We start from the raw sequence: 27,389 nt of genomic DNA on the forward strand, positions 1-27,389 counted from the left end.
GTGGGTGGCAGTGGAGGTGGCCCAGTGTGACACCGCAGTGTTGTAGTGCAGGAACTTCGGACAGATTGTTCTCTGCATCTGGTTCTGGCACAGTTTTTATTCAAGGCCATTCCAGTTTCAAATACTGAATAACTTTATAGGTTTTAAGGTATGTTTATTTTTCAGGGGGCTAATCATTCAGATGACAGAATTATTTGATAAAAAGATCAGATTTACTGTAATACAGCTTATACTGGTGGAGATTTTCTTACCTCCTTCAGCAAGGCAGTAAAAAGAAAAACCTTCATTTGTGGCATTGGGAAATACAATTCAATAGATTTAGTCTCACAATGCACATGGTACTTCTGTGAAATATTTGTCATGTGCTGTCCTTAATGAAGGCTGAAGGCATTTAGTGCCTTGTATAGGTAGTTTACAAGCTTAGTGGTTTTTGTTCTTTGCTTTAATCTGTAGTGTGACTTTCTGTAGTAGTGCAAACACCTGCACTGTGTGTTAGGCTGGAGCTCTGAGTTTTAATTGAAACCCTGTCAGATTTCCTGACTTCATAGATTTTATATGTGTTCTCTTTATTTAACATAGGTCTTACTAAAAGTAATGGAAAAGTAAAAACTGAATAAAGTTATTTAATTGTAAGTCAGCCTCATATTTCATTTCTCAAATGTGATGTTTTAATGATACAGCATTTCCAATTTTTTGTTTTGTAATTAGCAGACACCAAAAATGTTTGAGTCAGTAGCTTTATGGCAGGAGCAATGTATTTCCTGAATATGAACCAGTAAACTTTTTTTTAGAACGAGGTACATGTTTTATGTAGGTTTGTTTGCAGTTAGATAGTGGCACGTTTCTTGAAAGACTGTTTCTTTCCTCTCCAACAATAAACCTGCCGATTCTTCTCCTGCAGGATTTGTAATGCCATAACTCGAAGCCATCCCCTGAGAAGTGATGTTTACAAATCTGACCTGGACAAGTGTCTCCCCAACATCCAGGAAATCCAGGCTGCACACAACAAACTCAAACAGCTCTGTGTCAATGGTACGCTGGGCTTTCCTTCTTTTATGGGGCTTGTTTTCCTGACATGCAGGGAATTCTAATTGACCTGGCTGACAGGAACTGTTACTGGAAGTTGTTCTGCAATGTCATTACTGTCCCTGTTGCAGAGCCTTTTGATGAAACAGAAGAGAAGTGGCTGTCCTCACTGGAAAACACTCGCTGGTTGGAGTATGTTAGGTTGGTACCATTAATAAAATGATGTTCAGTGGAATGTGCAAAGCTTTCAGCACTGTAAATGAGCAGTGCATCAGTTGAAGGATTCTTTGTTTTAATACATAAGCTAGGTAAATATTTCTTGTAGAGTGTGAATTTCTAACTGTTAAATCACTTTCTTTTCCTGTCTAGAGCGTTTCTTAAGCATTCTGCTGAGCTTGTCTACATGATGGAGTGTAAGCACGTTTCTGTAGTTCTACAAGGTAATACAACACAGAGCATGCTGTAATTATTGGCATTACTGTGATAATGAAGATAAACAGATATAGATAAAATCAACTGTAATCTTTATACATAAACCCCATGGCTTCTGAATATCTCAGGCATTTGGGGAACTAGAAGGGAAAATAATTTTGTTATGTATCTGAACTGTAGTGTAGTCCTTAGCATCAAAGGAATATTTTGCTTTGAGTCTTTGTGGCTTTTGTTCTGATGATGATGATAGAATCAAAACCTTAGGGTGAACCTTTGTACTGTGTTAATTGGGCTGTTAGTCCCTGCATAAGCAATATCAGTTTAATTCAGAGGTTCTATAGACCAAAGTATTTCACTCAGTGCCCACTTCTTGTGTCTGTGCAAACAGATATTTCAGAGGAAAAGACAATGAAAAACTTGCTCATATCTCTAATTCTGTAATTTCTGTAGTTTTTACAAGACTTGTTCAGCTGGTATATCCCATTCTCCCCACGTAATAGCCTTCCAAAACTTGCTTCAGGGTGGAAAAATGCTGAGAATTTCCAGCAGCATGAACACCCTCCTCCTCGGCACATCTTGGTTTAAGTACTAGGCAGCTGGGTGGGTATTTTGTTCCTGATGAATGCACTGCTGTGCTGGATACTGCAGGAACCCTTTCTATAGTATGAGTCTCAGTTTAAGAAAAAAGAAGTGTGATTTTGTTCTAGTTTTGTTTGTTTGGTTGGTTGGTTTTTGTTGTTTTTTTTTTGTTTGTTTGTTTTGTTTTCTTTTTTTTAATTATGAGAACAATTGAAACAACTAAAAGTATATTTGAAAGGAAATTCTAAGGAAAACATGGGACCTAGCTGCACCTTTTTGCTCTTTGAAATCTAATTCTGTACATGTGAATTTACCTTGCATATTCTGTACATTCTGTATGTCATTCACAGAGGAAGAGGGACGGGACCTGAGCTGTCTTGCTGCTTCTCTCATTCAAGTCATGCTGGATCCCTATTTTCGAACAATTGTTGGATTTCAAAGCTTAATCCAGAAGGAATGGGTCATGGCAGGATATCAATTTTTAGATAGGTGTAACCACTTAAAGAGATCTGACAAAGAGGTAAAAAATGAATTGTATTTGCTTGTGATCACAGTATCTGCTTGATGTCATCCTGAATATTTATTCGTACAGAAATCTAAAAGTAAAAATATGTTTTAATACTTTCCAATCTCATTATAATAGCATCAGAGGAAGTCAGTCTTTTTCCAGGGTAGAGATATCTTTTCTTTACCCTCTGTAGCCCTGTGAGAATCAGTGAAATACCAGGAGCAATCCAATGGGGTTTTATGTTTCTTCGGGGTTGCACACGAAAGCGTCTCACTGCTACAAACACTAGCGCAGCTCACCTTTCACATTGAAACCGAAGGAGGTGAGGAGTGCGGCTGGAGGGAGTAGTGTTGCTGTGTTCTCCCAATCCCTGTGGTGTTACCACTCTGCAGTGCTTCCAGAGCAGGGAGCTCTGGAGAAGCCCCACAGCTGCATGAGCTGATATGGCTGATGGAAGGAGGCGAGTGCGGGGCTCAGCTTCCAGTGCTGCCAGCTCATCGTATTTGGCCTCTTCATGGCAAAGGAGGGGCTGCTAAATGCAGGTGGAATCATAGAGGACCCAGGTTAGGAACCTTTTTCAGGGACAGTGCCCAGAGTCACAGAACAAGAACATCCTCAGAGCGTGGAACCCACAGATAAAACAAGGGCACTGAACACCCAGCGGAGAAAATATGAGAAGGGATAAAGAAATGAGACGCCAAGAGGGAAATAATGAAAAGCAGCTATTTTGGCCCTAGGAAAGGATACACTGAAGAGTGAAAATGGGAAGGGGAAAATATTTCTAAAGCTTTACATAAATTATGGTTTATACTTTTGCCATTCTCGGGCTGCTGTGGAAAAGAGCTAGAAAATGTGGTGAGAAATTAAGGTGGCTGAATCACAAGCCCTCCAGTCATTTCAAACTAGGAAGTAAATACATTGTAGAAACAAGGCCAAGTGGCAAGGAAGCGCTAATTTGGAAATTAGGAGGGACATATAGATGGCAGAAAGGATTTTGGCAGCTGTGTGAGTATGAGGGGAGCCCAGGAAAGAACTGACTGTTTTTACACAGAAGGGAAAGCTGTGCAAAGGTGGTGCTGAGAAAGAATTGGCCAAACAGGAATACAGAGTGTAACAGTTGCATAGAATCATGAAAAATGCAAGACTCCAAATAGTTTATCCTATGGTTGAGTAATGTACCAATGGTACAGCCAAATACCATTACTGCAAGGAACTTGGTATGATTTGGGAAAAGCTTATGTGAAATGTGATAATTTCTTGTTTCTTTTCCCAGTCTCCTTTGTTCTTGATGTTCCTTGACTGTGTTTGGCAGCTGCTGGAACAATACCCAGCAGCCTTCGAGTTCTCTGAAGTGTACCTGACCATCCTGTACGACAGCGCCCGCATCTCCTTGTTCGGCACCTTCCTCTTCAACTGCCCTCACCAGAGAGTCAAGGAAAGCACTGTGAGTAGGAGGGGCTGCACCTGCATGTCCAGCAGGAGACTGCAGCCTGCCCCCCTGGAAATAACAGCGTCCCAGCTGAGTGCTTCCCTTGTGTCCTTCAAATCCTCACGCTCTGTTTGGGGCAAAACACCTGAGTGTCCCCAGGTGAATACAGTCATAACGACTTTCAGGTGACCTGTGCAGAGACAGCGACTATTCAAGAAGAAAGTCTATTGAATTTCTTTGTTGTTTTTTTTTTTTCCTGGGAAAACATTGCTACTCTACATTGTTATTTGTATTCCTCTAGGAAGCAAATCTGTATCTGGAACTCAGAAAGCAGAATGACAGGCAATAAATAGAATTTCACGCTTCAGGCAAACTTTGAAATCTCTTGACATAATTGTTTAAATAGTTGAAAAAGTTGGAGATGCTGCATAAAGTTCCAATAAAAATGCACAGTGGAACATTTAGAAAACTGAACACTTAAATCTGTTCTTGAAAACTGGAGCTTATCAGAGCTGTGCGTAGAAAACATTTGATGGCTGATAAAAGTGAAACTTACTTATTTAGTTAAATATTTTCCCTTTAAAGTTGTAGGTAGCAACCTTACAAAGAAGCAGAACATTGAGGGACTATTGGTGAATTCTCAAAATGCCAGTTTGGAGGTTAAGAGTAAGCAAGCAAAGAATTTAATATAATGGAAAAGTAACTGCATAAATGCAGAGGAACTGTTTTCTTCAGCTGTCTTGCTGCTCTGTTGTGCTACCCTGCTTCTCTTTGCCCCATAGTTACATGCTGGTTTCAAGATGAATCAAGAAGCCCATTTCCTTTGATTTTAATCTGCATGAATGTTAACTTTTCTTGCAGGAGTTTGCTATAAGCAAAAACATTCAGCTGGGTGATGAGAAAGGCCTCAGGTTTCCGTGTGTTTGGGACTGGTCTCTTCAGTTCACGAGCCGGGACCGGCTGCTGTTCCACAACCCGCTGTACATCGGGAAGAGCACGCCCAGCGTGCACAACGGCGCCCTCCGCACCTTCAAACGCTCCAAGGTACCGGGGGGCTCTGAGGGGCTGTGCCTGAGCCTGTGCTCACGCTCAGGGCTCGTGCTGGGGAGGCTGCAGGTGCCCTTGGATTAGCAGCAGGAGCCTTCATTGTCTTGGCTTCCCAGCCCAAAGAAATGATTTTCTGTAGAAGTAAAGATGTAAATTGTTGAGCCTTGTGTTTTAGGACGTTTTCTGATGTGGCTGAGTCACTGCCAACATTTGCATTATTTCACCTTTGGAAAAGTGATGACAGGCCACTTTTTCCCCCGGGGTTGTCAGTATTTTCAGTAAATACTGATTATAAGTCAATCATTTGTTGCTACAAAAAACCGTATGTATTTCTTTTTAAAGGCCACAGTTTGCCCTGTGAGTCCTGCAGTAGTTACTCACAAGCTCAGAACTATTTAAAGGTCACAGCATTTCTCTGGATGATGCACCCTGGCAGTTCAGGGAAATTTGTTATTCCAATGAACGTAGAACCGGAAAATTACCAGTATTTATTTTCTGCAGAAGAACTACAGCTCCACATTACGAGGCGTGCCCCCAGCACTAAAGAACGGAATCATCGGTGAGCAGGAGTTTCTTCCAAGAAGAAACTCTCTGATACTAAAACTGAAGCCGGACTTTTTCCAGGCAGCGGAGGGGCAGAGCCACAGTATGGAGCAGTACTTCAGAGACTGGTTTGCAAAGCCCGTTGATTTGCACGGCGTCATTCTGCCCCATCTCTCTGGAACACAAATAAAACTGTGGAAACTCTGCTACTTCCGCTGGGTTCCTGAGGCCCAGATCAACCACGGCGGCTCCATCACCGCTTTCCACAGAGTCTCTCTGCTGGCGGACGAGGTGGACATGTTAAACCGCAGCCTGCGGCAGTACAAGAGCAACTCGTCCTTGCAAGGCCACTGCTCAGAACTGGATCAAAGCAGGATGTACTTCAGAGCAAATGGTTTAAATGACACCTCAGGAGCCCCAGACTTTCTCTCCTCCTCATTCCCTTTTTCTCCTGTAGGGAACCTATGCAGACGGAGCATTTTGGGAACACCTTTAAGCAAATTTTTGAGTGGTGCCAAAATCTGGCTATCCACTGAGACGCTTGCAAATGAAGACTGAGGTGATGTGGAGGTTTAAAGGTTTGGGGAGAACACAGCATATCATTTTGTTTTTTCTAACTTAACACTGCTAAATGCGGCATTGAAAGCTGTAATAATTTTTATATACAAACATTACGTAAGATTTGCACAAGTATTTAAAAGCAAGGCAAGTCATGCTTCAAATCGCACAATGTTGTCTTCAGTAGTTCTCATCTGCTGGGGCTTCTGCTCCCCAATTCCTCCCGTTCTTGGGGGTTTGGCTCATTACAAGTGATGGAGCATTTCATTAGCTAACTGAAAGGCTTGGAGTGGTCGTTAGTGAGGGTTCTGCTTGAAATACCTTTGTTTTCCCAGAAAGTGACTGAAGTGACCCTTTGATGAAACGGGAAAGCCAAAGTAGTGCAGTGGAGATGAACTGACAGCTGAAGTCTGGGAATACTGCCTCTTCAGGAGTAATACTTACTTGCATAGATACAAACACACTATTATTCCATGCCCAATCACCCTACATTGTGCTAATGCAGTGTATCCATGGAAGGGGTTGTTCCCTTTTCTTTCTCTCCCCAAAATGCGTTCATTAACAATTAGTCAGATTTGTGCTCTTTGTCACAAGCTTGACTTTAGACTATAGAAATCCACGTCAGGACAATGCACTGTTAACCTTAAAACATTTACTGTAGATATGGTATTGTAGTAGCTTTAGAAGTGCCTTTAATTGGGAGGAAACAGTAGCAGGATTACTCTAATGCAGCTGACACCCCCCGCCCCCTCCCAGCCCTTTTTTAAACAGATTGTTGTGGCAAGTTCTTGATCCACCCCCTGCTTCCCCTTCTCCATTGCTGGAAACAACTGGCGTCCAGAAGAAATGGATTGCAGGTGTTCCCTCTTTAAGGTTAAGCTTGTGTGTAAATCCCACAAGATCCTCACCTTTTTGTTAAGAGCACCTCAGCTACTCAGCATTATATCACTGCACAGATCCCAATCCCTGCCAACCCTCTCCTCAGTTTTTGTAAGACGAAGTAGCTTTCAGCAAACTCATACCCGAGCCCTGCTCGGTTCCAGGGAGGAGCACTGGCTCCTTGTTACCAGTTCCATGAGGGGTGCAGGTGCTGCAAGAAGAGCAGTGAGTGGTGCCTTCTTTTTGCAGACCGCACACCCACAGGGACAGTGCAATGCACAAGCACTGCCTGAGGGAATTCCTTCCAACAGCCTCCCTCTGCTTAATGCAGCAGCCTCCTCGGTGTTCTGAAACCTTTTTAAATGATGCCTCCTCCTTGATGCTGTGCCACAAAAGGACTCCCAGGGAAAAAGGCAGGAGTGTGAAGAATTCCAGGAGGTTGGAGAAATAGTGATGTGTCATTCTCATAGGTTAAGGCTCCTGTCAGCTGCCTTCTCTGAACAACGAGGCTGTATTTTGTACTAAATTATTTCTGTATAAACACCGAGGCTGTTGAACTGTCACTGAACCTCTATGCAGGTGCTGCCTCACCAGTTAAGGCACCAAAGGCCTTATGCAATGGACTCAGAACTGTTCTCAGTTTTCTCAGTGAGGAACAAAGAAAGCTGCAGGATGGGAATACGCAGTGTATTCGCGTTTAAAAAAACGGGAGGGGGTAGGATTTGGAGATGTCTGTTTGTTTGTAAACCCAAACTGATCTTGAGCACAGCCTAAATCCCAAAGTGGGGTTTGGCTCCCGGGCTGTTCCTGACCTCCACGGCTGTGCCATGCCTGCACTGCTGGGAGAGGGAAGCAAGGCAGGGCCAATGCAAAGGTGAACAACGTCAGGGGAGGGGCTTCCTTTTTACCTTACCAAACTTCCAGACCCTGTTCCTATGCAAAGAAGCTGGTGTGTGTGTGCTGTGCACAACGTGGGCAGGCACAGGCTGTTGTGACACGATGCCAGGTGCTTCTGGGCAACTGTTTGTGAGGAAAAAACGTGTATTCACCTCAATTGCCTAATTATGCTGCAAGATGAGCTGAGCATGTTAAATGGTCCACAAACCAGTTGTGTTTATTTCCAAGCTTGCCGGAGCAGTCATCTCACTTGTTCATTTTTCAAATGGTTGTATTAGTTTGCTTTTGCTATTCCTCTTTACCAGTTAGCTAACTGCTTTCCCTGGCCTGATACTTGACATAAAGACCTCAACCTGTGTGCTTAGTGTCTTTTGGTACCAATTTTTTTTTCTTTTAAAATGACAGTTAAAACTACAGTGTCTTTTTTTTTTTTTCTTTTTGCTTTCCGTAAAAGTATAACTTCTTTGGTTTAAAGGTACCAAAAATGTGTAAATAAATTGCTCCACAAAAGCAGCTGGTGGAATTAAAAAATGTTTAGGCTAGTACCTTTTGGGGGAAAATGGGTACTATATTTAAACAGAATTGTCTTTTATAAGGAGATTTCAGACATTTTTACATTTCAGTTCTAAGATGTGTACAGATGCTGCAGAGGGTCTTTCTATTTTATATATATATAGCATGGGAGAGGGTTAAAAATAATATGCCTTTATAATAAACAAAACCTGTCGAAATATGTTTGCCAAACAGATTTAAAAAGAAATTTTATACCATTCCAAAAAGGGAGTTAGGTAAGCAGAGGCTGAGAGTGGGCACCTCCTGCAGAGAGGAAGGGAAGGAATCTCCCTTTCCCTAGACCTGAAGACAAGGTTCTGCTTCCTTGTATTGCACAGCCTTGCTGAGGAGTCTGAGCAGCTGCTGTGTCTGTGGGAGTGAACGTGCTTCCTCCGAGTCAAACAGCTCGATACTTTCTGATTCACTTTGAAAAGACAGGTACCAAGTGTTGATTTTGAAATATCCTCCACTCTGCACAGTTGCCTTATCAAGTCAGTAGGGACTGTTCTGAATATCTTTAATAACTTTCAAAAACAATGTTGGGGTGTGAGTATGTATCTAACTTCTGTGTACAGAATACTGACATGCAAGTGTGTATATATATGTCTGTGTATATATATGTACACATATTTTCAAATTTTCATTTTTGTTCACCATTTAACACAAGATGCTGTTAAATGCCATCTTCGTGTTGCAAGAGTAGAAAAGCTACCAAGCAGCTCATCCTTTTGTGTTTGTAGAAAACGTGCATTACTGCAGCTGTTCCTGGCTGAGTCGTGACTTTGTACCACACAGGGGGAGCTCTGTGGCTGCTGCTGTGGCTGCTGAGCCCCAGAGCAGCAGCTGAGCCCCAGTGCAGGGCTGGGGCTGCAGTGGCACCTCCGCCCTGTGCCACACGTGTCCTGCCTGCAGAAATGCACTGAGAACTGTTTGTGTGTGTCTGCCCAGGCCTGCACGTGTGCCTCGTGTGCACCTGCCCACAATACCACTCTGATCAATTAACTGCCTTGTGTTTTAATGAAAATGTAGCAAGCTGGGCAAACCTTTTGGCTTATTCTCAGATGGAGAGATATTAAAACCAAAAAAACATTCTAACATGTATTTAAGCAAAGGACGAAATCTTAAATTTGCCTCTAACCAAGAGACAGAAATCTGTACCTCAAATTGCTCTAGGCAGTAGGTTTCTAATGCTGTTGCTGTGATGGTTTAGAGTTCACCGTTTCAACTGAAACTAAAACCTTTGTGCCTGATAATGACTTACTGAGTAAAGTAGCAGTGGCAGGAAGATTATAAAACCCTGATGCTGAGTTATGAATGTGAAGTAAATTAGAGTCAATAAAAGTTCATGCCTTTCCACAGTGAACTTCAGGTGGTTTTCTTTCCCTTCCCCTAACCAAAAAAAAAAAAAAAAAGGGGTTGTGTGTGTGTGTTTTTCCAAGAATAGCATGGACACTGTGCTATAGAAAGATGATTAATAAAAATGATGTGCAAATTATCTTATTTCTTGCCATATTCTATTATAGTGTCTGCAGTTTGCATGGTGATCAGAACTTCTAATAGTAGGGGATTTACTCAGTATGAGAATGAAGACTCCAGAGAAAACATATTGGCTGTGTGTTAAAATTAAGAGAAACCCACAGGATTTTCGTGTCTTAAAAGGGAATTCATCTTTTTGGCTCCAATTGACTGACATACTTCTGAATAAGCAAACATCCATTTATGTGGGGCAGAACGGACTATACTGAGTGAGGTCGTCTTGGCACTGACCAGCTCCTGTCTACTACCAGAAATATTTCCCTTTATACAGGTAATGCAGATAAAACAGAAGGAGCTGTTACATAAATTATCCTTTCATACACAGCAGCACATTGGAACAGCATTAATGCCTTCTGCCCTACTCTCTGCTGCCCTTGAACACCTGTGTCTGTTTATGTACAAGTGCAAAATTCAAATACATCATGGCCAGTGGGGACAGGCAGAGAATGACACTGGACCTGACAATCCTGGCAAGGGGCTGAACTCACACCTTGCAAGGAGACTTGCCCAACGTAATGGATTTAGGCCTCAAGGGCACCACGGAAATGGGCAGGACCTGAAGGCCCAGTTTCTGTATTGCAGAGATGTTCTCAGGCCGTACCAGTCTGAAGGCAGCTCTTCCTCTTCACTGGGCAAACCGCAGATTACCTCAGAGAGCAGGTTAGGAACTGTGGAGAGAAGGGAAGGGCTCTGCTCTTCTGAGCACAAAGTGACATGCAGTAAATCATACTGACGGCCTTCTCAAATCACATTTTAGAATGTTTTGTGCTAAAAAGGACTACAGTAATGTTCCAAGAAACCAGAATTTTAGAAGAAACTATTTTTAATAAGCAGCAGCAGCCATTGGTGTGTGCTGGTGTTCCTTTAAGAACACCCGAGTTCCCCACATGATCCCACCTCTGTCAGCTGAGGCGTTTGCTCTTGCCTCCGATGTCCTGCACGTGACAAACCTCCACTGCAGCCCCCAGATCGTGCAGCTCACTCAGCCACAGCACCTGCTTGGGAGACAGGCGGTCGTTGGGGCCCTTCACCTCCACCAGCTGCAAGGAAAGGGGGAAGGTTAGAAGTGTGTCCCTGGAGGAACTGAAGGATCATTAGCTCCCACAGAGTATTTTTTTACTGCTGTTATTTGCAACAAAAATAATCGAGATTTTAGCACAATGGAAGGTCCAGTGGGTGCTGAATTATTACCCCATATTTCAAAATTTAACTGTAAGAAAATGAAATTTTATACAGTAAATATTCACCGAAACACAGACAGAAGCCCTGGTGAATGAAGATCTCTCATACTGAAAAATGGATTGTCTCACCCTCACCTCTTCCAGCTGATACTGACAGCAACTTACTCAGGTTTCTAGAGAACTAATTTCTGCTATTCAGCTCTGTATCACAAACACGTTAGTTGCTCTAACAGATGAGATGCACGATAGTCTTCCAGTAGCTATTCCACTACCGTGCAAGGCCCCACCCGTGACTGTTTACTCAGTTTCTGCAGCAGACACAGACACAGTTGTTGGAGACTCAGTGCAGATTTCGGCGAAGTGGTGCCAGTAGAACTCCTCGCTAACAACGTGTGGCTGACTGCTAACAGGTGCTTTACATGACGATTAATCACAGACCGTTTCTCCACCAGCCTTAGCCAGAGCTGATCGCTGCTGCTCCCGACGCCCATTAAAGCTCCAGCAGAGCTGCCGGAGGAGCAGATAATCCCCCACTGCTCCCTGGGGGCAGGGCAGCCGAGCTGCAGGTCTGCCTCCACCGCCACAGGAAATTACGATTTGTGTGGGCCGACAAGTGCGAGGCCCTACAGGAGGGAAGGCAACTGAGCCCCGAGTATCCCCGCGCTCCCCACACACCTTGAAGTGCCGGCTGTGGGAGCGCCACACGAGCAGGTCGGGCAGCCCCCCCCGGCAGTGCCGCAGGTCCCTGGAAAGCCGCCGGAAAACACCGCTCAGAAACGTTCCTCCAAGGCAAGACACCAGGCTCTGCAAGAGAACGTTTGGGAATTGGTTGGGATTGGTTTTAATTTCCTGCAGAACCATTTCCCAACCCTCACAAGAATACTGGAAGGCCCGGCTCAGCTCTGTTTAGTCCCGTATAAAAAGAAATGTAAAAATGTACTTTTTACATGGATTTCCCTGCTGTGTTCCCAGCTACTGTTGCAGGAAAAGTGACTATATGAGGAAACTGTAACACTACCTGTGCAGGCCTCGCAATAATCTCTAATCCCAATTCCTCCCTCCCACCACGCTCCATCTGCCGTGGCTCAGTGCCCCAGTACAACCTCTGAGCACACTAAGGCCATGTCTAATTGAACGTAGGCCTAATTGGAGTGCCCATGCTGGGCAACAATTACTTACCTGGACTTGCTGGAGGGAAATAAAACGACCCCAGTTAACCAGGGCTGCAGCTTTTCCCTCCTGAGTGGTCCAGACATCAGCAACCAACTTTGCCAGTGTCTCGGAGGAAGCTGTGTGAAGCTGCTGGAGTCTGGCCTCAATGACAGCCCTCCTGTTCTCGTAGAAGCTGTCAGTGTATAAATCCAGGGGGGATGTCTGGATGAAAAGGTAAACACAGCTCTAAGGAACTGCCACCACAGCAGCTATTCCCAGAATTACAATGTCCTACTTCAGATTTTTCTTAACTACAAGGTTGCTGAGCTGATTTATCTTGAACGTGCCCACCACATAAATATTTATTAATGGGGAAAAATTTGCCAATGTTTAACACCCAATGCCAGTGAAACAACACTGGCCACATCTCGGCCTCTGCTCTGTTGTTCTCAACTCTAGACAGAGGTTTCCTTTAACAGACAAAGAATTCTGTGCATTCGCAGCGCTCTGAGCAGTAAGGCTCCAGGCGGGATCTGGAATCGGGATCAAGACTGCTCAGGCACTGAGAGCAGTTGGAGGTGAAAGAACAAAGCGGTGATTGGGGCGGATCCTCCTGCGCCCGCAGGAAGAGCCCCGGGACAGCGCTGAACACTCGGCGTGTAGAAAGCCCCTGCAGCAATTCAGCTTTGACGCTGCTGAACAGGCAGGGCCCGAGAGCCAGCAGCTTTTCAAAAGCAAAGGCAGAGTGCTCAGGAAACAGAATTACACCAATGGCTGCCACATATAATCCCACAAAACACAGCCTAGGAATGAGAGAGAATCAGGTGTGAGCTGTCAGCTCCTCATTGGTGATGCCTGAGGATCATGACAGCTTTGCTCTGCATTAATTAGGACAACAAGAGGAGCCATTTGTATGAATTCCATTTCACAGTTTTGTATGGCCTTTGGAGTTACAGCTGTGCCCTTCCTGTCCTACTTGTGAGCCTGCTCAGCTCAGCCACAAGGACTTCTGCTTCAGATGGTGAAGAAAATTAAAGGCACAAGTTCACCTGGAATCATCGACCTTAGGGTGTTATGGGGAGCTGTTGGAGAGGGCTGTGTAATTTTGTTTGCTTGCTTCTTTCTTTGTCAAAAAGAAGGGATGATCCCAAAAAAATGGTGGGGTGGGTGGGAGTGTTAACAAAGCCGAGTTTAAAATAAGGCTTTTGAAAAGAAACAGACTTTATTTTTCCGCAATGGAAGGTGTCATCTTCCAACGAGAGGGACTAGGCTGGGGCACAGCAGTTCCTCCACTGGCTATCAAGGACGCCTTGCCCAGTGAGCTCAGCTACAGGACACGAGCATTTAACCAGACCAGTCCCACCTTCTCTGACTGGGAATCCAGTCTGACACAGCTACTGGTTACTGAGGAGGCTCTTGGCAATAAACCAAATATAAAAAATAATGAAGTAAAGGAAACACCAAGATCTGTCTGGGAAGTCCCTCAGAATAAAAGGTTACACATTTATTAAATCTTAATCCTAAGTAAGATTTTAACATGGTTACTGAGTCTACAGCAATGGGCAAATAAAATTAACTAAAGAAAGCCTTTCAAAATTACCTGATAGGAGTTTCTGAACACGTCAGGTACGTCATCCATGAAAATGATATCCCACATTAGAATCCCATACAGTGTAATAAACGTTGAGCCTTCCCCATGAATACCTAAAAGGCAGAATTTAATAAAAATGGAAGCATTAATTTCTACAGCAATGTCACATGAAGAGGTACTGAGTCATCGTAACCCAAAGCAGAAATATGCCATGGTCAGGTTCACGGCCAGCTGCTGTCAGCACACATTCCCACTGCAGCTGCAGTTCATTCTGCCCCATTCCCCAAGCCTGCCGCTCCCAGGCCACCGGCCTCCAGCTGCAGCTCAGTTTCCATCCCTGCCTGGCCCCCACAAAGCTTGCTGGGCTAACTCTGACAGTTTTTAAATACACAACTTTTTTTAACATTAAAAAAAGATACAATATGGATGATGAAAATGATACATATTCAAAGCATGATATATATTTATAGTATATAATTAGATACTGCATAAAATATTATTCTATATACCTGTTTTACTGTAAATATTATATATTATGCCTTTTATATGTATACATATTTATATATATGTAAATACATATGCATTCATGCATGTATACATGTGCTCCTACACATCTTTATACGTTCATGCACACATAGGAGCGTCTGAAAACAACATGTCAAGGACACCAAGGAGGGCTTCTCTGAACACCTTAACACCAGAAGGAAAATTCAGGCTAATGTGGGCCTGCTGCTAAATGGAGGGGGGCCCTGGTAACAAGGGACACAGCAGGGCTCTGAACACCTTTCCTGAGTTGGTCTTCACTGCCAGCTCTCAGGGACTTCTGACCCAGGAGACCTGGGGAAAGGAATGTTGGAAAACCTTCCCTTGGTGCAGGAGGACTGGCTTAGAGAACAGCAAGGCAAATCTGACATCCACGAGTCCATGGGCCCTGAGGGGTGCACCCAGAGGTGCTGAGAGCAAGGTGACACCATGGTGGGGCCACTCACCATCATCTTTGGAAGGTGGTGGCCATCAGGAGAGGTGCCAGAAGAAAGCAAATGTCACCCATCCTGCAGTGGGAAAGGAGGACCCAGGGAAGTCCTGGCCAGTCAGCCTCACCTCAATCCCTGGAAAGGTGACAAAGTGCCTCATTCTGGGGGCCATCTCTGACCACATGGATGGCAAGAAGGTGATCATGAGTGGTCAGCATGGATTCACTACAGCTAAATAATGCCTGATGAGCCTGACTGCCTTCTACCAGTGCTGTACACTGGAACAGGCTACCAGGGATGCTATGGAGTCTCCCTCACTGGAGCTATTCCACAACAATCCTGTGCCATGCGCTCCTGAATGACTCAGCTTGAGCAAGGAGGCTGGACCAGATGACCCCACTGTGAGCCCTTCCAACCCAAACCAGTCAGCGGTTCTGTGATTCTGTGAACATTCTATATATGTGTGGGAACATAGGGAGGCATATATACGTATGACTATGTATACATATATATGCAAACACATGGGAGCACTTTTTCACTGTGAAGGTGATGAAGTACTGGCACAGGCTGCCCAGAGAGGCTGTGGACTCACCGTCCCTGTTTTACCCACAGCTGTTCAACGGTAAGGAAGGCAAAGTAAGCAACCTCCTGTGTAGTCTTTGGGGGGTTTTTCCTAACACATTTCAAAAACACCTTTGGTAAATGAAGGCAGCAAATCATTAAAGGCCAGGAAGCAGGTCAGGTTGATAATACACGTTGGGGCACTTTGGTAAGGAAGTGAGGAATTAGAGGTGTTTGGGAAGGAAACAGAAGCAGCCTATAATCTAATGAAATCAGCTAAAACTGGTCTGTTAACTAAACTGATCAGTAAATAGTTTCTTTACTTACTCCCACAGTTATTTTTACTGCAAAATATCCCCAAACCAACAGTGCAGTTACCCTGATCGAAACCATTCCTCCTGTAATGAGTTAATGCCAGCTCCTCAACTGAGCACATGACTGTGGATACACTGCAGTCTTCACCTCCTTCTCCATCACCAATATCCTCCATGAGAAACACAGATTTTCCCATCCCCGTCTGAGGACACATCTTTCCACTGATTGTAACCTAAACATATTAAAACATATGGTTACTTTCCAGCATCACATTTAAAAACCTTTAGCCCAAAATCCCCTTTTCAGTTTTCTTAAAATGAGAACTGGATTTGTTTCCAAAAATCAACTGAATAAAATTGAACCTATCATTCCTGTCAAATCATCCTGTTTAGCTTTTAAAAACGGGCACATTTTTAAGAAAGCAAATGTCTAGCAAAAATTCTGGGCAGATGGGAATGTAGCCTTCCTATTTGCAGGACCAGGAGCAAAACCACAGAAAACTGAGGAGACAGGCTCTGGGCTGAGACAAAGATGGGCGGCAGGGAGACGTGGTGAGGAGGCTGAGAAAGGAAGTGAGGCTCTGCTCTGATTTTGCCCAGACAGAATTATCTTTACAATGGTATGGAAAAGTTAGATTTTTTTAAAAAATCCATTCTAATATGATGCAAGTGCCCCACACTGAATATTTGCATAACACATATTTAGAGTGCATAACTTCCAAAGGTTCCTAAAAGAATAGTGGCATTTTTTTAGCTATTAATCTAACGCTGACAACATGTTAAGGTTACTATTACTTTTTCTAGCACATAGAATGCTTGGCCTGCAGCCACCAGAGCCAATGCACTGATCTGAGCAGACTCTTCAGCCGGAAAGGCTCTGAGGGCATTACTGCTAAATTAGTGGAGTTTATGGCTGATCACATCCATAACAAATACAAAGCAATGCAAATTACATCAGTGTACAGCTGACTAACTTCAGATAAGAAGCTGACCAACGTAGAAGTATTTGATTACGAGAGGCTTCTGTTTTAGAAACACATTTGCATTCCTTCCCTGCACCATGTCAGTCAGTGGCTGGTGCACAGCATGTAACAAGTCTCCCAGACCACTTTTCCCTGTCAGAAGAGCTCACGAGTCGCGGCTCCCTCGCTTACGTGTGTGACGTCGTGCACGGTGAGGAGGGGCAGGTCCTGCAGCAGGCCCTGGAGCTGTTTGCAGCTGGGGGAGTCCCTGATGCGCAGGGCGCGCTGGCACAGCGACAGGCGGTGCCCGGTGCGCACGGCCGGGTCGGCCAGGCCCCTCCGGATGCAGCCAACGGCCTGGCGAACAGCAAGGGGACAAACAACAGTTTACAGACACCTCTGCACACCTCTCTGCTCAACAGCAATTGATTTGAGCACAAACATGTCAGTGTAAGAACGACTAGACAGGACAGGGCCACCCTGCTAACTGATGTGAACTTCTAACCAATGAGAAACATTTTGCACAAGGAGGCTTCTGGATTCAAATTTACACTAGTACTGTAAAAAAAATTCCTCTCAATTTCGACTGATCAGTATAATTAAGGAGGTGGATTCATTTTCTTAGTTGAAACTAGTTGTCTGACTTTAGGATTCCTAATAAAATCTGCATTTTTAGGAGACTTGACTTCTCTTTCCATAAGAAATACTTTTTTAAAATGTTTTCAGACAATGCCCGCAGTGTTCCCAGCTTTCCAGCAGCAGTTGTGAAGATACCTTCTTAGTGTTTTTCAAGTGCTGATGTAAATTCAGAGCCAGCCGATCCCACCATCTCCCTCTGCTGTCAGCACAATACACATCCTGGGCCAGGAGGCTCTGCAGCTGCTGCACTGCTTCCTGTGGCAATGGGATTGTACCTTTATTAATCGGGTTACAAAACCAAGTTCAAGTTACCTTGTCACTTTCCCTTATAATTAATGAACACTACAGAAACTTTGTCTCTGGACAAACCAAACCTACTTTTTACTCCACTACCCAATACACCCATTTCAGATCCATACATGTATCTTAAAAACTCTAGAATAGAGATATTTTTATGTAAACTTAAAGGTTAGCTGCCAAAAATACAGCATTTTTATCCTTTCTTTATCCCTTATTGTATATGAAAAATACCTTAAGTATTACTTGTTGCTTTTTTGCAGAGGTGAAGTCTTTTTCCAGATAATCTGATTTACTTTAACATGCAAGTCAGAGGCCTTTGGAGATGTTAATTCCCTAAGAGGCAGGGATTTCTAGAAGACTTCTCTTTCAAGATTTTTCTTATTTAAAAGCAATAGCCAAATCTAGTGAAACACAGGTACTGAAACACAGGTATCTAAATAATGAAACAAGCATATCTCAGCAAGAGCTTTATGGTGTATTACAAACAGTAAGTCTTCACAGCGTAAGCAAAAATAAAAACAATTTTAAACTTTCTAAAGCAGTACAAAAAAACAGCTCTTTTCCCTTAAAAGTAACATGTTACTAGAACTGCAGCAAGTCCTGGCAAACGCTACCACCATTTTCCAGGCACATCAGAAATGTAAATTGATGTACAAAAATTTAACAGATATTTCTATTCACCTCACCACTTTACCTTATACTTGTGAAGCCTCTGCAGAATTTCAACTCCTTGAGAAAGGATTCTTGTGTACACCCAGCCAACTGTGAAACGTCGCAGGTAATCAGGTAAAATTCTGTGATAGCTGAAAAATAAGAGCAGTTCAGATCAATTCAATTACGTCAGTTTTACTAAGGATACTTATACCTAAAGCATTTACCATGTTAAATGCCTAATATAGCCAAGCTGCACTTGCACAGCATATTTTAGTTTCAACACCAGTAGAATTATCAGTTAATCAGTTTTACAACAGATGCAAAACAGTAACTTACTAGATATTTTGTTACCAACTCATTGTCATAAGTCAGCAGTTTAACTTCAGAAACAAAGCTGAACAAAAGAAAGAGTCTCGAGCAGGAATTTCCTGCCATAAAAGAAGACTAACAGCTTTTCAGTAGGCACCTCTGTGTTTCAGGACAAAGTCTTTTGAATGCCTTATTAAAATCAAAATAGATTTTTCCACTGTCTTCAGTGTAAAATGGAACAGATTTCCAAATTACCCTCTATGAATATTATTTTAACTCATTTGTCATGGAATTGAAAACAATGCCAAACATAAGGCTTTAACTTGTGGTGTATCATTAAGCCAGAAAACAAAATAATTTAAAGAAAAACTGATGAGGAGCACTTCAAACCCAATACATGTTATTTCAGTTCTCAGATATTCAGTAACATTTCCTGAGCAACACCCACTTGGAAATCCAAAGACATGAATAACCCAGCATGTTTTCCCATAACATTTGCAACATCCTTTTGTTCACAGTCAATTTTAATTTCTGCTTATTGCCATTTGTTTGAAAGCCATTTAAAAAAACCAAAAAACAAACCTATGACAAGGGAAAAACAAGGCTCTTGTTCTCCTGCACTGGCACATAGAACAGAATTGCTTTAGTGCTATATCCATGCCTACCAACTCTTTCCCAAGATTTTATAAAAAAGGTCTTTTCTTTTCGTAACTTAAAAGCTAAACAATCAGGAAGTTCCAAGCTTTCAGGGACATTAAAATCTCTTGCTTTATCAGGTTTAAATAACATCCTGAGTTGATAAGCCTCTCTCCAAAGGAAAAGCACCCAAGGTAAGATACACACTGAACATTTTCCAGTTCTCTACCTCAAAGAGGGGTGATTCTTCAGTTCACTCCAGGTTTCTTTAGCACACAAATAGAGATGATTAGCTTCTTCCCAGTTCCCATTTACCATTGCAGTGGCTATATCATTTGACATATGAACAGCAGTTGCATACCTGTGGTAAAAAACCACAACCTTATTACACTTAAAAAGCATCTATAGTTGAAAGAAATTAATTCTTTCCCTTCCAGCCTCCAAAGACATTGAGCCATGCAGCCATCTTTATTCTTACTCTTGTAGGACTAGCAGAGTTTAAACTAGCAGGGCACATTAGGTTTAAATTTACTTATCACTAGAGAATATAATTTTTGTTTAGCTCAGAATCAGCACAGCAAATGAAGAAACAGCTTCACATGATCATGAAGCAAATTAATAAGCTATTTTGTTTCAAAATGCAAGCCACTGTGATTTACAGGTGGCTGCCTCGATACAAAAATCTTCTTAAAACAGTTGCAAAATGAACACTTCTACATATTTACATCTGGAGCTCTAAATTTGAATCCTTATTTGTCTGCACAAGTGCTGCAGTAAAGCTTTCCTAGAAATTAACAGATTTCCATGTTGCCAAAGCTCTCCCTACCTGATGAGATCCTCTCTGTCCTGGAAGACCTGTGTTTGCCTGTTTACTGTGTAACTGGGGAACACCATATGGCCCATGTTTGCCCTAAGGACTGTGGAGAGCAGGCCTTGCCCAGCACTGCCAGCCTCCTCCTCCTCCAGCGACTCAGGCAGAGAAAACAGCAGCAGGATTCGGGAAAAGACAGCCCGAGCGCCTTTGCAGACCCTGACACATTTTCCAGCCAGGTCCTTCACCCTGGAAGGACAAATAAAAATATTGTATCTGACTTGTAAAAGTGAAAATATACTGAATGAAGTATAACCTTTTTTCAAGCCAAATAATGCATAAACTTGATTTTCCTTGAAAGCATAGAGACTAAGCAGTTTAGTATTTACCCTTCTCTTTGACTCACTGTGAATTGAAATACAATGCCACTCTTTTTATCAATAACTTTACTAAATGCATTCTTCTCTTGAAAAGGCATCTAGATTTCAGTCATTTGAAGCACAACTTCCATTCACCCGTAAAACTTAGCTCTAAGCATTTACCTTTTTAAAATCACTGTCCCAACACCAGCCTGACTCCTGCTGAAGATTGAACGCTGCTTTGACAACTTCAGAAAATCATCCACAAGTTGCTGTTTCTGACCATTTGGGTTTGGCAAGTGAAAGATTTTTGCCAATGTTTTTAGCTCAGGGGCTGAAAGCAAATCCAACCCTTCACACAGGTCTTCCAATTCAGATTCTAAAAGTAAAATTATCCACATATATTCATTGTGTTATACATACAACACTCAAGCAACAGCTCACACAGTACATTCATACAACCTAGTGCTAACCTAATGATTTAGGTTTGATGCCCGAAAGATAGGCTGGAAACAAAACCCCATAGACCAGTGTCTATAGAGCAGGTATTTGTTTATTGCAGGGCTGGAGGTGAGGGGGATTTCTCCTCCTAACTCACCCACCTTTGTCAAGTGCTGTGGTATATCTGTACAGTAAGTATTGCTCAGTGTCACTACATCTTCACCTGTGTGCCAGAATTAATTGACATTGTATGATCTCACAGTTATTAGACAGTTCTTTCGCACTGCGCTTGTGCCTCCCCAGTTTGGGGTCATTTGGGGTCTTTGATGAAGGCTTCCAAGGTCTTCTTCTCATCTGAACTTTTCAACATTGTCTTTGGAGCAAGCACAGGTGTGGTGTTCCTTGGTCTGTGTGGTCCTAACCAGTCTAAATTCTTTATTTTGTGGCTAATTGGCTTCACATTTGCCAATTTCTCATTAGCACTATACTTACCTATCTATAAAGCTATCTACCTAGTGAGTTTCTTTCTTCTTTTTTGTCTATTCAGCATTAAGCAACTAGTTAACCATATACTCCATTACATTGTATAGAAAGTTATTTATATCAGGTTGTATAGGTGTAAAAGTTATTATTCAGGTTGCATAGGTATAAAAAGCTATGATTCAGGTTATATAGGTATAAAAGTCAAGATTTAGGTTATATTGATATCAGCTTATATAGATACGTCAGGTTACATTGATATAATTCAAGCTATAGAAGCACCTTGTAACTTTGACCTAAGTTATACAGGCATCAGGTTCTTCAAAAATGTCTTAACAATGCTATCTGGTTCACTCTGAAATTCTTCTGCACCTTCTTCTGGACTTTTTCACAGGTCTACTTTGAAGCAATGGAATAAGCAGAAAAAGAACACCCTTCACAACTTCAAAACAACTGCAAAGATTAAAAAATTCTGTTGAGTTATAAAAAAATGCTGCTCAGAAAGCTGGTCTTCTCTATTATCTAATTTGCACTATTTGTATTTTCACAAGACCACTCATCTACCTGCAGCCTTTACTCTGCCCCTCTATGCTCTTCCCAAGGCACAGACAAGCACGTAGTGCATTGATCTCTAACATGACACAACTTCAGATTTTATTTCTAGTATTTTAAAGGTTTATTAATGCTGGCCTTACCTGTTTGTAGAAATCTGGCTTCAGCCAGTTCTTCAATTATTGGTGACAAATCCACACTTATCTCCCCATACTCTATTTTGTTCACCTTTAACCAGTTCAGCTTGCGTTGGAAAAGTCTTACATACAACTTCTGCCCACCAACTGCAAATTTTATGTAAAGCAGGGAAGGAGAAAAAGAAGAGTAAATTCTAAACACAGTACTAGGCACAATCACCACATTAACCAGAAAATTCGCTTTGGTGCAGGTACTCTCTAAAACAGTTTCAACCTCCCCATGTACAAGCAGACTTGGTAAAATACCAGACTTACCTTTCCAAGTAATTAATAAGTTTATTAGAATCTTTAAGTTTTGTCGGTGGAAAAGTATTACAACATATTTTGTAGGTAATTTACATAACTAAAATGCATTTTGACATGCTTACCCTTCAAGAAATATTTATTTTAATAGAAAAAGAGAACTTCAGTTTTCAACCCTGCCTTTTGTGTTGTTAAATAGGTCTTTTTGCTTTCTTAAACAGTCATTCAATAACCAAATATTGCATGCTAAGGAACAAAAGAAACTGTAGTCTGACAGAATAATTTCATAATCACAGAATATCTCCCTGTGCACCATTCTTCAGGTTCGTATTTTTCCAAAGATAAGCCAAATTATACTAATATACCTACTGAAAACAATGAGAAAAAAACTCCTATTCATTTGATTTTTATCACAGAAATACTATTTTAAAGTACTTTTTAAAAAGACTTTTTAAATACTAATGATGCTGAAATTCAACAAAATAGCTTATTAAATTTTAGCTAAAAATAGTCTAGCCATTATTACTACATTCAACAACCTTTTGAATACTTAATTCAACCCCCATTAACTTCTAAATATTTTACCCCGTCTGCTGTTGCTTAACTGAAAGTGATCATTAATAAAAAACCACTTGCAACACTACCAGACCTAGACATACTTAAGAAATGGCAGATAAACCTTAAATGTGTATTTAATAATTCTCCTGTCCTTATGAGACTTTTTCAGCCTTTTCTTTAGTAGAATCTTTTCAGGATCAGTTCACTGGGAAGACTACATTCAGACATATAAGCCTGTCATTTTCTCTCTGGGGTTATAACTCCTTTAAAGTCTGTCCCCAGTTTTTATCATTCTGGAGAAAGGAAAAAGCTTAACACGTGGACATTCTTTCTCCAGACCAAACTAGGGCTGCAGTAATAATTTCATAATAAGCTTCATAAACTTACACTGAGTTAGAGACAACTCACTGAAGAAAGGTAGTCATTTCAGAAGAAAATAATTAAATACTGGCAAATACCTATATTCAAGCGACTTCATAGTACTAAGCAGGTGTGTGGGCTTTTTTGTGTTATGATAACTGAAAGACAATACTTGGGTAGAAACTCCTCATGTGGGACAGATAACTCATCTACCTGAACTTTTCAAGTATCCTGCCTGGTATTTCTGGAAGGCAGTGACATCCATCTGTCAGTTGTCCAGGATTTGTTATCTATTGGCTTAGTGCTATCCTGTCACTTCTCACAGCCCAACTGCAGCATCTTTCCTACCCTGCAAAGAGAGATTGTTTCATCCGTGACCCTCACATCCAGTGCAGACACGGATTTATCAGCACCACTCTGCAGTAATTCTTTCTGTACTCTCAACTCAGATGAGAGGGGAATTCTGAAATCACACTACTGAAAGAGAAACAAGCTCTTTTACCTAACAGACCAAGCTCCTGTTACTGATCAGTGTCGTTCACACCCAGGGAACAGTGTGGACATGGGGAAGGTGTATCCTGAACATCTCTAATTTTAGTGTTTGTCAAAGTAGCCAACACCTGCACACACTACTGGGCTAACTGTGAGTTTATTCCTGGATCTTTGGATGCAAATGATGTGCATCTACTGCTTGCCTCACAGAGCCAGTAACATGACTTTTGTGGCTTTTTTTCTTTATATATTCCCCTTTAACTACCACAAGACAAACAAAGCATTACCAGGCTCCAAGATGTCACTACTGCAATATTCTTATGGTCTGAAGTGCACCAATGGGCTCTGCAGACCTCCCTCAGGTTTGGCTGCTTGTGTCCATGGCCAGCTTAGATCCATTAGGATGCAAGCCAGGCTGCTGGGAGGGCTGTGTGAGGCTGTGTCCCCCCATTCCCTCAGGAGCTGTGCCTAAAAACATTAGGAGAGTTTATTTACAAAAAGCCACTGAGGGGTACATCTCCTGAGAAAAAGGAGTTTCTTCCCTTAAAAAATTCATTAAGTTAAATTGTCAATTGATTTGGCACTTCTCACATAAAACTATGTAACAATCCTCTTTACACGAGGGAATGTGAAAATATATTAAAAAAAAAGGATACCTGACAATTTGTAGAACTTGGTTATAATGTTCAAATCTTGTTCATTAAATAGTCTGACATCATCTTCATTCTCCAATACTGCTCGCAGCACTACTAAAAAATTCTGGAGGTAGTATGGGTGTCCAGGAGAGCTGGGCACAGAGAGGACCTCATCTATTTTGTCTAGAATGTCCCCAGTGGAATCCTGAGGTTCTGCCTTTTCCACAGTTTCTAACGAAGTATAGTTCATGTCATTCTTAAAGTCTTCAAGAACTTCCACAGGAAGTACCTCTGCATCATCCCTGCTAAAGCAATTTTCTGTCCCACAGTTCACTTCTGCCTTTGAGGGAGTAACCTCAGTGTGAGGCTGAGTCTCGACTTCCAAATTACTGGTCAGCTCTGCTGAAGTATGGATGGCTAGAGATGTTTCAAATTTATCAGGACTAAGTATCCCACCTTCAGAGCTGCTTTCTGCTTTGGTGCTCCTTGTACCAGATGGGAACCTTTTGTCATTACTGTTATCAGCCAGTAAAGGCACTTGGACCATATCCACAAAGTCTTCTTGATAATGTTTGTTTATTTCGTTTTGAAATTCAGGTTCCCTCCTTGAAAAATTTTGCTCCTGGTCCGCTCTGTGAGAAGGCTGATTTTCTTTCTGAGAACTGTGCCCAGCATCAATCTCATCACCGTCATCATCTAGTGCTGCAGCACTTGCACAGGCACTGTGAAGAGCTGGAGGTGTAGAGTTGATCTCCTCATACAGGACCTGTTTTCCTCCCTGCAGGCAGCGTCTTCTGGACAGTTTGGAAGACAAGCTTCCCAAGGAGACTGTTCTAACTGTTCGAGCCTGGCATTCATTGTTAACACTGAAGACCGAACTATTATTGCTAAAATAAGGACTAGTCTGTTGTGCTGCACTCCCTCCTGCTTTCAGCAAATTACTTTTGGAAGGACTTGTTTCTAGATTTACGAGGTTTTTTGAAAAATATGAGCTGGAATTATTGCTCAGATTTGCAGCTGGAGGACTTTTATTCCTAAAAGAATTCAGTGCAGCATCAATGGCACCAATCTCACCATGGTTTCTCTGACATATTTCATCAATGTGCTTATTTATTCCGTATCTTGGTACCAATTGTCCACACATGGGACAGCTAATTTTGGCAGGGGGGACATTGTTAAAAAAGTCAGTAATAGAGGATGATGCTGAAGGTGTAGATGGTGTTCCTGTAACTTCCACTTTTTTTGTTGTCTCTTTTTTCTTCTTATTTTTACTGAGTGACAAACTTATTCGGGATCTTTTGATTCCTGAAAACCTAGCTTCTGCCATTACAAAACTTCACAGCAATTACATGGCACAGACAACTCCATTCAGGCCATATTTCTTTATTCTGTAATATTTAAAAGACTTTTCTTGGCTTTTCCTTTTCCATCTGTAATCCTCTGACCTGCCTTGAAAAAAAACAGAATATTGAATGAGTGATTTTCTAAGGTACCAGATGCAACCAAGATGAACTGAAGAGAAGCGGAGAAGTCAAGCAATCCTTAACTTACAATACTACTGTCCTTTAGCTTGCCTTATCAGGCGGGAAAGCACACCACAGGCAAGCTGGGCACCGTAGTTTCCTTTAAATGGCTTAATAAATGCCAAATTAATCTCCAGTTTGCATTTACATCAGCAAGTGAACCTGGAATTCAAACAGGCAAGTCCTCTAATTTTCACAGAACAGTCAGAGTCGAAAGGCACCTCTGGGGATCATCCAATCCAACCCCCCTGCCCAGGCAGGGTCACCTGGAGCAGGTGACACGGGAACATGTCCGGGTGGGTTTGGAATGTCTCCAGAGAGGGAGACTCCGCGACCACCCTGGGCAGCTCTCCCAGTGCTCTGCCACCCTCCACGTGAAGTTCTTCCTCGTGCCCAGGTGAAACTTCTTTTGTTTTAGTTTATGGCCATTGCTCCTCGTCCCGTCGCTGGGAACATTTTATCACTGTCTTGTTTGCTACCGACAGACTATTTTCGGTGCCGGAGCACTCACCGGGCTGCCCTGCAGCCCTCACCCTCACGGCTGCCGTGCCTGCCCGAGCCCGCGGTGCGCCCGGGCCGAGCTCTGCCAGGGCGGGGGTCGGGACCGGCCGGCGGCTCCAGACGGCGGTCCAGGCGCTCGGGATGGCGGGGCCCGGGCTCCCGAGCGGCTCCCGGCGCTGCCATGCTGACGTGCCCGCCCCGCTGCCGCCACCGCCGCTCCCCGCGCTGGGACCCCCTCGGCAGCCCGTGCCCCCGAGGAAAGGGGCCCCCACAGCCCGCCCGGCCCGGCCCGGCCCGGCCCGGCCTTCCGCCCTTCCCCACGCACCGGCAGCGCAGCCGCTCGTGTTCCCGGGGCCGTGCGGGGCGGGGCCGCGCCGTGAGGGCCGCGCCGTGAGGGCCGCGCCGTGAGGGCCGCGCCGGGGCCGCCGCTGCCGCCCGCCGCCAGGCCTGAGCAATGCAGCGCCGATGGCGGCAGCGCCTCCGCGCGCTCCCTCACGCCCGGCGGGGTCCGTTGCAAACACCGTGCCCTTTTAAGCCCGCAGATCTAAAATTTCCTTTTACGACAAGGTTGAGGTCTACAGGAGCAGCAACTGGAGGTTTCTTTTGTTGGTGGTGAGTTTTTTTGCGGGGTTTTTTTGTTTGTTTTCGTTCTGCCGAGGAAAGAGCAAATAGTGAAATATTTTCACCCTGAGAATTATTGTTTGTACGGACTCTGAAAACGGTGCTGGTACGGGAGGTTATTCCCCTGGCTGGTTAAAATAAGCACGAAGAGAAAGGTCCTCATGCCTGCCTGTCAGTGAGTGCGGGGAGTGCCGGAGCAGGGACCAGGCTCTGCCGGGTGCTGCCCAGCGATGGGACACGAGGCTGAGGGCAGAGACTGAGCGCGACCTGCACTGTGCCGGTGACTGACTGAGCGCTCGATCGGCTGCCCAGGGCGGGCGGACCGTGTGGAGCCTTGCCCTGGAGCTATGCCACAAC

At 43.2% G+C, this 27,389-nt stretch overlaps 2 protein-coding genes across 10 annotated transcripts in view; one reads left to right on the forward strand and one right to left on the reverse strand.

Annotated features, from left to right (window-relative positions):
- Positions 1-9,725, forward strand: part of MTMR10 (myotubularin related protein 10) — a 35,809-nt gene extending 26,084 nt beyond the window's left edge. For all 5 annotated transcript variants that reach the window (XM_066196600.1, XM_066196603.1, XM_066196601.1 and 2 more), the window contains 7 exons: positions 902-1,032; positions 1,158-1,227; positions 1,396-1,466; positions 2,388-2,557; positions 3,819-3,989; positions 4,836-5,018; positions 5,523-9,725. In XM_066196600.1, the coding sequence (XP_066052697.1) occupies positions 902-1,032; positions 1,158-1,227; positions 1,396-1,466; positions 2,388-2,557; positions 3,819-3,989; positions 4,836-5,018; positions 5,523-6,122 (1,396 nt within the window). In that variant the 3' untranslated portion in view covers positions 6,123-9,725. The remainder of the gene's footprint in view (positions 1-901; positions 1,033-1,157; positions 1,228-1,395; positions 1,467-2,387; positions 2,558-3,818; positions 3,990-4,835; positions 5,019-5,522) is intronic.
- Positions 9,726-9,905: 180 nt separating this feature from the next.
- On the reverse strand, positions 9,906-26,808 carry FAN1 (FANCD2 and FANCI associated nuclease 1). Of its 5 annotated transcripts, XM_066196598.1 has the most exons (15): positions 26,737-26,808; positions 24,409-25,836; positions 22,046-22,186; positions 20,613-20,808; positions 20,086-20,319; positions 19,489-19,620; positions 18,355-18,463; positions 17,496-17,615; positions 16,914-17,078; positions 15,824-15,992; positions 13,920-14,023; positions 12,347-12,541; positions 11,843-11,971; positions 10,884-11,026; positions 9,906-10,654 (listed from the first exon to the last, which is right to left on the reverse strand). In XM_066196598.1, exons 2-14 carry the CDS (start codon positions 25,712-25,714, stop codon positions 10,889-10,891), a joined length of 3,138 nt encoding a protein of 1,045 aa, XP_066052695.1. In that variant the 5' UTR covers positions 25,715-25,836; positions 26,737-26,808; the 3' UTR covers positions 9,906-10,654; positions 10,884-10,888. The 5 variants fall into 5 exon arrangements, with proteins under 5 accessions (XP_066052695.1, XP_066052696.1, XP_066052693.1 ...); XM_066196599.1 differs by lacking the exon at positions 9,906-10,654 and having other exon boundaries at positions 10,804-11,026; positions 15,908-15,992; XM_066196596.1 differs by lacking the exon at positions 9,906-10,654 and having other exon boundaries at positions 10,804-11,026; positions 24,409-25,832; positions 26,737-26,783.
- Positions 26,809-27,389: the final 581 nt, after the last annotated feature.

This window comes from Chamaea fasciata, unplaced genomic scaffold, assembly GCF_029207755.1.
Source record: "Chamaea fasciata isolate MVZ Bird 193981 ecotype frontalis unplaced genomic scaffold, bChaFas1.0.hap1 SCAF_14, whole genome shotgun sequence".
NCBI classification, from domain to species: Eukaryota; Metazoa; Chordata; class Aves; order Passeriformes; family Sylviidae; genus Chamaea; species Chamaea fasciata.